We start from the raw sequence: 11,304 nt of genomic DNA, 5'->3' as shown, positions 1-11,304 counted from the left end.
TTGGCGCAGGGAATACACGGACTATCAGAAATAGGGAAGGATACAAATACAGAGGAGTCACAAATAGACAAGTGGGATATACTGAAGGTAAGCCACCTGTGTACATCGAAAGAATTCACAAAGAGAGTAATAAGGGAGCCCACCATCTGGGAAACATCTTTAGCAATGACACATCAGACAAAGGCCCTATTACTAAAATCTACAATACTTTGCAAGCTTACAATAAGAGAAAAACTGCCCACTGAGGAGGTGGGCAAAGGACGTGAACAGACGTTTCACAGAGTCTAAAACCCAAATAGCCAATAAATATATGAGAAAATGTTCCCGATCATTAGTCATAAGAGAAAGGCAAATGAAAACAACTAGGAGATACCACCTAACACCCTCAAAGATAGCCCAATTCAAAAAATCAGAAAGCAACAAGTGTTGGAGGGGCTGTGGTGAGACAGGAACTCTCATCCACTGCTGGTGGACCTGTAGGAATGTACAGCCACTATGGAAATCAATTTGGCGATTTCTAAAACAGATGGAAATTGAGCTACCATACGACCCAATAATCCCCTACTGGGCATATACCCAGAAGAAGCAAGAAACAAACTACGCTAGACATCTGTGCTCCAATGGTCATTGGGACACAGTTCCCAATCTCAAGGAGTTGGAAACAACCCAAATTTCCATCAACTGACGAATGGATTAAAAAACTGTGGTACATACATACAATGGAGTACTATGCATTGCTAAAAAGCAGTGATGAACGCATGAAGCATATCGCCGCATGGGAGGAACTGGAGGAAATTATGCTAAGTGAAGTGAGCCAAGCACAAAAGGACAAGTACAACATGAGTCCACTGAAGTTAAATTTATTTATAAATTTATTTTTTTAAAAAGGAAATGCAAAAGGGGCACAGGGAAAAAGCAACTGTACACAAACACTCCAGGGGTGAGGTCCAGGTAGTATGGCAGGGGTCAGACCAAATCCAGGGATACACATGGTAGCCAACTAAAAAGGAGGGGAGGGGGAAGAAAGGGAAAAAATGATAGTAGTGTGTAGCGAGGGAACAGGGCACTAACCTCCCCAAGGGGAGAGTATTGTTTATATCTCCACAGGGCAAGAGGGACCAGACTTCAACCAAGTGTTCTGGGATGTGAATGCAGTGTGCTGGCATGGAGAGAGGAGCTAGGGGTCTGAGGGCTAGGGCCCAATCCCAGCTACATGGACAACTGCCCCTCCCCCCAGATGAATTTATTTCAGAGGACAGCACTGAAGCTGCAGCTCAGGGAGAGGGACACGTTTGATCAGAGCACACGGGAGAAAATGAATGGGGAGGAAGTGAGAGTGGAGCACATACTGGCTCACCAAGCCTGGATGACGATATCCCCACTCAGAACAGCCAATGCACATAGTGGACCATGTGGCTGATCCCGCTATAAGACACGACATTCCTCGCTGATCCATGGCCCTACGGGGGACAACACTAGAGACTCAGTGTCTGGATTGGCCTGGTCTGACCCCACCACACCAAGGCAAAACACTAAGGGCGTGCAGCAAAGCAGCAGGGGGAGCAGAGCAGGGGGAGCTCCGGAGGGAATGCAAAGGATAGACTTTGGGGCCAGAGGGTGACACCCCATCGGACTCGACTGGAGGACACTCCTAGGGGTAAAAAATAACAAAACAGACCTTGATCTATTTACGGGTTTTTCTTTTTTTAATTAAAAAAATGTATATATTTATTTTGGTCATTGGTTTTCTTTGCTGTTGTCGCCGGTGTCCTACTTTCACTGTACAAAGTAGTGAAAGAAAGAAAGAAACTTAAAGCTTCGGAGTTACAGCTCAGGTGCCACACACCAGACCTGAACGTTGCCACCTGTGCCTTGAAAGAAAGCTGTATTTCTTGTAGCGATTGAGCTGATATTGTCAAAAACCCAAACTAGAAATGTATTCATTTGTTGCCAATTGAATTCTCAAACTCAAATTCTCAAATGGTATCTGAGGTTAAAGTGAAGGCATTGGGTTGGAGTCAGTGGAATCCTGAAACTTGGGACACACATGTGGGTAGATAACGAGGAAACTGGGGACACTGAGCCAATATGACCATCCCTCTTAATCCATTCTGGAGAGATTGCCCTAGCTTTCTGTGCCAAGCCTGTCTACGAAACCCAGTAATGTGCCTGACGCAAGCAGTGTATGTTTAATCGTCACATATGCATGTGAAAGTTGGACATTGAATAAGGAAGAGTGAAGAAAAACTGATAGGTTAGAAAGATGGGGCTGGAGAAGAATGTTGAAAGAACCAGAGACAGCCAAAAGAACACACTAACCTGTTCTGTAAGTATGGCCAGAATACTCCAGAGAGGCAAAGCTGCTGAGACCTCGCCTCATGTACTTTGAATAGCTGCCAGGAGAGACCAGTCCCAGGAGAAGCTCCTCATGTTTGGTAAAGTAGAGGGGCAGCAAAAAGGAAGAAGGCTCTCCACGAGATGAATGACCCAGGACAATAATGGGCTCAGGCATAGAGCAATTGTGAGGCTGACGCAGGACTGGGCAGTGTTTCCTTCTGTCGTGCACAGGGTCGCTATGGGCTGGAACCCGCTCAAGGCGCCCAACAACAACAAAGCCCAGTAAATCCATTATTCCTTTCAAACCCAGCTGATGAAATCAACCTGCTGTGCTAAGAGAGACTTTGTCTCAGTGGGGCATTGCCTGGAATACTGCCTGAGGCAGATGCCTTTCAAGACATTTCTGAATAGCCCCCGGGATCCACCCGTGCCAGCTAATTTCACTTCCAGGACTATAAGTAGAATTAAAGGGATGAAACACAAAATATGATCCCGAAAGAGGTCTGCTACGCTCTTAAACTGCTTGTTTTTGTATCCTAATATATACAAAGAAACCTGGGGATTATACGTGGGAATGGCTAGGATGGGCGTGGGATCATGGGGCAAGGAGCATAAAGTTGGAGCGGTCGGAGTTTACTGATATGGGCCCACTAGCACAGATTCTAAACCAGTTTCAGCTGAGAAATTAGAAAACGATCACATTGATTCGGTTGTTCCACGGAGCCATGAATTAGAGACCGACTACATTAAATCAAGCTAAAATGTCAGACCTGGCTGGGAAACTGTAGAAGAAGCTGTCTAAAGGCTTCTCATCTGTAAGAAAAAGATGTGGCAATCTGCTTCTTAAGGATTTACAGACTTGGAAACCCATGCGGGCCATTCGGCTCTGTTCCACGGGCTTATATGAATCAGAATCAACTCAAGGGCAGTAGGTTTTGTTGTTTAATTAACATGAAGCTGATTAACCCCCATGGCGGTCACAGTCAGCTGGCAGCACTTCATCAACACAGACAAGGTGGGTGTGGTGACTGGCTGGTTACAGCGCGGTAGAAGCTGTCCGTAAATATCCGAGTCGCATGTTCTGTGTATTGACTAGTAGGGGTGAAATAGATGGGGACTTTACTAAAAGTTTTCTTGCTGTAAACAAGCAGAAGAACTCCAGGTCAAGAGAGTGACAGTCTAGCTTGAATTGCTGTGCGCGTCGTGGCCCTTTAATCAACTCCCAAACCGGACCCGTTTATAGACCCGCAGCTCCTTGAAAGAAGGTGAGGCTGGGTATACTTAAGAAGAACCCACGTCACTGCCCAAATAGTATACCATTCACCTTTCTCCCAGTCTTCCCCAGTGGATCTATAGCCTCTCAAGACAGCAAGGGTTCACTGGAAGAAAAGGAAATAACACGACTTCGAGGGAATTCCTGGACACTGGTGCTAGATGGCCACACATTTCAGGAGACTCAGGACATCACTGTGGCCCATTAGTTAGAGTGGGGCACATGGAAGTTAGGTTATTCATGAAGCCTTAGCTGAGGTACATTTCACAATGGGTCCCGTGAGTTCCGACACCCATTCTGTAATAATTTCCACAGTTCCCGAATGAATCATTGGAATAGATATACTCAGCAACTGGCAAAACACCCACATTGGATTGCTAACATGTGGGTTAAGGGCTACTACTCTAGAAAGACCAAGTGGAAGCCATTGGAACTGCCCCAGCCTAGTGAATGCGATAGTGCATTCCAGGAGGGACCTCGGAGACCAGTGCCACCATCAGGAATTGACAAGTGTAGGGGTGGTGATTCTCACCACATCCTCACTTAATTCTCCTATTTGGCCTGTGCAGAAAAACAAAGGTGGATCTTGGAGAATAACAATGGATTGCTGCAAACTTAACCAGGTGGAAACTCTAATTATAACTGGATGCGATTTCATTGCTTGAGCCAATTAATACCTCCCTTTAGGGTATAGAATCTGGCCAAGCTTCTCACCATTAGTCCACAGGAAATTTCATCACTTGCCTTCCACAAGATGTCCCACTCATATTTGACACTGATGAAATTATGCTGATTGGACCTAGTAGGAAGAAGTATCAGTGAATCTGGACCTTTTTTTGTGCTACAGAGTGGGAATAAAAATAAAATTAAAAATTCAGGTACCTTCCACCTCAGTCGACTCTTTAGGGGTATAGCTGTATTTAACATGTTGCTTCCCTTCTAACTTGAAGGGAAAGTTGTTGTTTCGGGCCACAATGCCTGGTGGAGCTCTTTGGGTTTGGGAGACAACATATCCCTTGTTTAGGTATGCTATTCCAACCTCTTTATTAAATTAAGCATCTGCTAGTTTTGAAGCACAATTTAGAATAAGACAGAGCTCTCTGACAGGTTCAGGCTGCCAGGCAAGTTGCTCTGCCACTTGGACTGTTGATCTGCCCCTTCTGTTATTGTCCAATGTGATTATAGACAAAGTGGCTGCGGAAGCAAGGAGGGAGGCAGCGACGTGGACCTCATTGACCAATGCCAACATGGCTACAGGCATTGTTGGCTTCCCAAACTCCCACTAGAGACCAGTACTGAGTTTCGAATATGACACCACTCCTTGGGGTGATCAGCCAGCAACTTGGTGGTGGGTTGATTACATTGCCCCACATCCATCATGGAAAAGGCAGTATTTTGTTTTTACTGAGAAAGGCACTTACTCTGGATACAGATTTTCCCTCCCCGTCCACAATGCTTCTGACAAAACTACTATCTGTGGACTTGCAGAATACCACCAGTATGGTATCCCACACAGCATCACTTCGGATCAAAAGATTCACTTCATAGCAAATGAAGTGTGGCAATGGGCCCATGCTCATGGAATTTACCGGTTTGGATTCGTTCTAAAGGAGCTGGAATAGCCTTCTAAAGACACAATTAGGGTACCAGATAGGTGGCAATACTTTGTAGGATTGGTGCAATATTCTTTAGAGGCAGCGTATATGCTAAACCAGAATTTATAACCAGAATTCGTGGGTCCAGGAATCAAGCAGTGGAAATAGGAGTAATACCACTCACTGTTATCCTTAATGACCCAGTCACAAAAGTTTTGCTTCCTGTCTCCACAACCCTAAGTATTGCAGGTTGAGAGGTCTTAGTTTCCAAAGGAGGAATGCTCCCATCTGGGAGCACAATATAAACTCTACTGAATTGAAAGTTAGGAATGTCACCTGGCCACTTTAGGCTCCGTATGCCTCCGGGTCAACAGGCAAAGAAAAGAATTACCAAATTGGGTAGTATGATTGATTCTGATTATCAAGGAGAAATTGAATTTATGTTGCATAATGGTGGTAAAGAAGAAAATGGAAATCTATCTGAAATATGGGAGATTTCTTAGGGCATCTTTTAGAAATATTGTCCTGCCTTGTGAATAAAATTAATGAAAAACTATAGCAACCAAATTCTGACATGACTACTAATGACTCAGAGTCTTTAGGAATGAAGAGATGGCTCACCACCACACTGGACAGAGAAACCGCTGAGGTGCTTGAGAAAGGCAAAGGGAGTATGGACTAAGTGCTAGAGGAAGGGCGTTCTAAATATCAGTTATAACCACGTGATCTGTTGCAGAAACGACGACTGTTATTGGTATGAGTATTTCTTCCTTTTGTGTGTGTGTGTTTGTGCGTTATGTGAGCTTGAAAAGCTGATGGAAAATTCCATTATCTTTTAATTCCATTTTATCATGAACTACTTCAAGTCCCCTCACATGTGTGTGTGCAACATTTTTGTTTTCTTCCTTCTATTATCCTATTACCCATAGAATGTAAGGTGTGAAGGGGCTAGTTCATTTTTAGTTGTATGCATGTTAGTTGTATCATGTTAGGAGAAATAATCTTATAATTGCCTTTATTTGGGATTAAGTATGGTTTAAGGGGATATACCATATATACTCGTGTATAAGCCAAGTTTTTCAGCACATTTTTAATGCAGTTTTTGTGGTAAAATTGGGTGCCTTGGCTAATATTTGGGTTGGCTTATCCTCGAGTTTAAATGGTATACTGGTGCCAGTTGATAAGGGGCGAACTGTGATAGCCCATGCATGTTCCAGCTTGGCTAGACCATGATTCTCAGTAGCTTGGCAGATTTGACTGATTACTTTTCCATAATGTGATATAATATAATTGTTCTCATGGCTAAATCTGACATAATGCAATCAATTACATCAATGATTAGATCTGATCAAATATAATCCGTGCTAAGAAGAGATCTGAATTGAGTGTTCAATCAGTTGAAAGGGGGGTTTCTTGGGTGTATGAACTGTCTCAGCTTATAAATGGATATTTCAGCAAGGCTCACTCTCTGGATCTTGGATCCAACTGGTCTTCATCTGACCTTCAGTTCTTGGGACTTAAGCCAGCAGCTTGCCATCTGATCTGCCAATTTGGGTTCATCAGCTCCTATAGTCATATAAATCAGAAGTCTCTGGCCTGATACTAGAACCCTGAATTTGGGATTTCCAGCCTCCACTGTATGGTCCTTTTTCTTTAAATAAAACTTTTCTTCTCCCTCTGTCTTTCTATGTATGAGATGTGTATATATCAAACACTTCACTGGTTTGGCTCCTCTAAAGCAGTAGTTCTCAACCTTCCTAATGCTGAGACCCTTTAATATAGTTCCTCATGTTGTGGTGAGCCCCCCAACGATAAAATTATTTTTGTTGCTACTTCATAACTGTCATTTTGCTACTGTTATGAATCGGGTGACCCCTGTGAAGGGGTCATTCGACCCTCCAAAGAAGTCGTACGTGACCCACAGGTTGAGAACCCCTGCTCTAGAGGCTTTCTATGATAAAGGAACATTGCAGATGTTACTAAATAAGTATCTCATGATGGGGACATTATCTGGATGATCTGAAGAGGTTCAATGTAAACACAATGTTCCTTATAAGATGAAGAATTTAGAAGCAGAAGCAGAGAGACAGGCAAGAACTTGTGATTCTGCATGGAGAGGAGGATGGGAGGCTGCCTCACCTGTCACGGACTCTGTCTGGGAGACCTCTGAAACCCTACAGAGTTGGAAGGGAGCACCAGTTGGCTGCCTGGAGAGGCTGGACAAGGCACCCCGCCCCACCCCCAGAATCTCCAGAAGGAATGCAGACCTCTTTAGGACGTCCAGAACTGTGAAATGGTATGTTTGTGTTGTAAAGCCCTTCCATGTGTGGCCCTTTATTATAGTGGGCATCCAACCCTACGGGGCTGGGTGGAGTAGGAAGGGGGAGGCTGTGGGAATCCAAGACCCATTTCTGAGAGGAGGTGCTCGGCCTCCTCTGCCATCACCCCCTCTCCCGCAGAAGCCAAGGTAAAGATGCTGGAACCCACCTCGGGGTGGGGGTGAGGGGGTGCTATCAGATGGCAGGTTAGCCCAAGTTTGGAAGGAAACCTGGAGGAGACTACCTGGAGGAGACTGACCTTGCGGAGGGCTCCCAACCGTGATCCATGACCGGTGAGGCAGGTCCCCAGGTCCCCTCCGCCTGTGACCCAGGGCTTGACAGAGTCAAAAATCAGACGGATGTCCCACCTGCCTAGTTCTTTATGACATGCTTGTGGGAGAGCCAGGCTCCGGTGCTCTGCCTTCAGAATCTACCATTAAAGACTAAACCAACCCAGCCCCGTCCCATTGCCACCTGCTGACGCCTCCAGGTCTCCGGCTGCCCCTTCACCTCCCCCCTGCTCCAGCGCCTCTGCAGGAGTAGGATGAGTAGAGGAGGCAAGGGTCCCCTGCTCGCTGCTCGCTCTGGGCGCGCATCCAGTGTGGCAGCGCCAGCGCCGGGGCAGGGCTCCGGGCCGGCTCCCTCCCGCAGGGGGTCGGCGCTGGGCCTGGAGGCGGCGCAGCCTCGGTTTGGGGAGGGCCTGGGAGCTGGGAGGGCCATTCCCTGGATCAAAGGGGTCAGGGGTCCGGGAACGGCGTCCTGCGGGCGGCTAGCCTTGCCTCTGCCCTGCAGGGTGGGGGTGGTCTTCACGCACCATCCTGCCTACCTCCAGCTGTGGGCGCCCCGAGCGCCCCTGCCCCCTGTGCGGGCGCCCTCCTGGCCCTCCGCCAGGGCCCGGCTGGGGCACCGGGAGGCGGGCGCTGGGTCCCTGCCCCCGTAGTCCACCAGGCGCTGACCGAGCGGCGATAGGACGACAGCTCAACGAAGGACCGCCCCCCACCCCTGCGCCCGCCCGACGGCTGCAAGGCGCCCAAGGAGTGGGCCCCGGTGGCGGCGGCGGTGCAGAGATCCGGAGCCCGAGCGGGGCGTCGCCTGAACAACTCAATGGCTGGTAAGGGTCCTCGCCGCCCCAGCCCGCCCCCAGCCCAGCCACTGGCCTGGAGAGACCCCTGCTGTGCTGCCCTCCAACTGGGGGCCGCCGCCCTGCCCTGCCCTGGCCCTGCCCTGCGCTGTCCGGCTGGCCTCGGGCTGGGGGTGCGGGGTGGAGTGGAAGGTGAGGCTCAGCTTCGTGCAGACAGCATGGGGGTCCGGCCTGTGCACCACTCGCACCCCACTAGGATCTGGGAAGCTGCCAAGCTGGGAGATCCCCTTAAATCTGAACGAGGGTTCTTTTTGGGGTGGGGTGGGGCAGGGAAGGCAGGGCAGGGTGTTTGAGCGAGCACCCTGGGGAGCGCCCCAGATACCCATAATGTGGGGGTACAAATGCAGATAGCAGTTCCCCTTCTCTCGCACCCACTGCCTCTTTCTCGCAGTCCACACCGCCTCTCCTAGGCATGGGTTCACCGTAAGAGGATTGGGGAGGGGCGCTGGAGAAAGTTGCAGAATTCAAGGGTGAGCCAGGGGGGACTTTCCTAGGGTCCCAGGACCCCAGAGCACAGGGATCTGAAAACAAATACGGGGCTTCCTCCTCTCCTGAGCTTACTGTGCTGCGTGCATGGTAGCCACACCCGCGCCTCCTTTACCCTAGAGGTAAGCCGGAGCCAGCAAGCACAGAGATTCCGGTGAGGGAAGGTTTAGTTTGTGCACAAACACAAGAAAATACTTCCTTTTAGCCAGAAACGCAAGTCTGGGGCTCCCAATTTCTAGGGCAAAGCCCAGAGCACTAATCCCCCAAGGGAAGCGGGTTTTGCCCCTCCAAGTCCTGAGAGAGGCCAAGCCCGCAGGACACTGACAGATAGGGCACCGCCTCTAGGAGGCTCCGAGGTCCAACCCTGGGCTGGGATTGTTGCCCAAATCCAGCTCCTGGAGGTCATTCTTGGGAGGGAGGGGTTATTGCCAGATGTCACCTTTCTGGTGATTTTTTGTCCCCAGAGCAGGTGGCCCTGGTGATCGGTGGAATCATTGGGGGACTGCTGCTGCTCCTGATGATTGGGGTGAGCTGCTGTTTCTGGAAGAAGCTTTGTGCCACCTTGACCTATGAGGAGCTGCCCGGCACCACAGACACTGCCAGCACAGCTGTCTCCAGTGGAGATGGGGACAGGAGCCCTCAGAGCAGGTGAGGCAGGATATGGGCAGCTTCCAGGGACCTCTCTATAGGGTTTTCTTTGGGGCTGGGTGGGGGGCACCCTGAGGCATTCTGTGCCCCAGCACCATGCTTGTGGTTCTCACCAAGAACCGCCTGGGGATCCTCACTGCCACCAAAGAGGCAGGCATAGCAAGGCCCACTTTCCAGTCGAGGAAACTGAGGCCCAGAGGACATAGTGACAGGTCCAGGTAGTACAAACCAGTTAATGGCCGACCAGGGATTTGGACTCTAGAGATTCTGGCTGTGTGAGAGACAGGAGCTTGAGGAAGGCTGATGTGAGCCTGTTTCTGGCTCCTGCTGGCTTTTCCTTCTCCAGCCCCTATCCCTCACATGCCTATGGATTGGGGACACCACTTTCTGATGACCTACATGCAACCGCCTTACCTCTGCACAGGACACCAGGTGTGCCATTTGTAGTACCACCTTCCCTCCAAGGTCAAGACTGGGTGCCTCTGAGCAATGGAGAATGGGTCAAGGCCCCAAGAGCCCCCAGCCCAGCCCCAGAGCTCCTGGCCCACTCTTCCTGCAGCAACCTCGGTGAGTACTCCTGCCAATGATTGTCCAGAGCTCAGGGGCTCTGGGGGCCCGGTGGACCTCAGCACTTCACCAGACCTTGCTCCACAATAGAGCCTGGCTGCACCTCGGGGCCCAAACCATCCCGAGGACTTCCGTGTACTCAGTGCCTCCTGTCCCGCTGCCCAGGCCAGATAGGACCACAGATGCCAGCCGTTTTGGAGCTGGGTCTCACCGGGACTTGGGAAGGCCTATCGCCCTTTCTACACATTCATAAACAGAGCTCAGGAAGATTAAATAGCACTCGTCCAAGGTGCTCACAGAAGTAACCCAACTGTGTCTTGGGCAGAACCTCTGCTGGGTCTTTTTCCATGGATACAAGGCTGTGAACTAGTTCAATCATGACTGAGGCAGTGAATTCCGAAGAGACTTGAATTTACAAACTGGTGTCCTGGAACAATAAGTGGCATGGGGGAAATTGCTGGTCAACAGCCTTGAATGGCAAACTCAGACAAGGTGTAGTGAACCAGGTTCGGATCCTGATGCAGGAGACTGGATCCTTGCTAGGACTGTGATAAGCAACCACTTTTGAAGCAGCGTGTTGACCTCCATCTTTGAATGGGGCACCATTATTTCTGACTCTGTTGATTACGAGATTTGATTATGATGCAATGTACACGCTCCCCTTGTTTTCTAAGATGGAGATGGCGTTTATAGCAGGGCATCGACCTATCATTGTTCCCATTCTGGTTATTGTTCCAGTATGCCACATTTTACAGCTTTGGGTCTGCCCCAGTTTCACTTCACTGGCCGTGACAGAACTTGGGAATGGAAACCACTTCTTGCTCATCTCTTTGCTCCCCAAACCTCCAGAGACCTTCCCCCAAACAACCCAATACTGAATATCAAGGGGAAGAAAAAGAGGCACCATTTTATCACTGAAATATTTTCAGGACACCATGG

General features: G+C 49.1%; 1 protein-coding gene across 1 annotated transcript in view; it reads left to right on the top strand.

The window, feature by feature from the left end:
- The first annotated feature begins 3,307 nt into the window (after positions 1 to 3,307).
- The window catches only part of LOC142458618 (synaptotagmin-15-like), a 14,227-nt gene continuing 6,230 nt past the window's right edge, over positions 3,308 to 11,304 (top strand). The window contains 5 exon segments of the mRNA XM_075559582.1: positions 3,308 to 3,352; positions 8,415 to 8,466; positions 8,469 to 8,630; positions 9,615 to 9,798; positions 10,223 to 10,365. Of these exon segments, the coding sequence (XP_075415697.1) occupies positions 3,308 to 3,352; positions 8,415 to 8,466; positions 8,469 to 8,630; positions 9,615 to 9,798; positions 10,223 to 10,365 (586 nt within the window).

The sequence above is a fragment of the Tenrec ecaudatus genome, chromosome 10, assembly GCF_050624435.1.
Source record: "Tenrec ecaudatus isolate mTenEca1 chromosome 10, mTenEca1.hap1, whole genome shotgun sequence".
In the NCBI taxonomy this organism is placed as follows: domain Eukaryota; kingdom Metazoa; phylum Chordata; class Mammalia; order Afrosoricida; family Tenrecidae; genus Tenrec; species Tenrec ecaudatus.
This window is presented reverse-complemented; position numbering and strand designations above follow the sequence as displayed.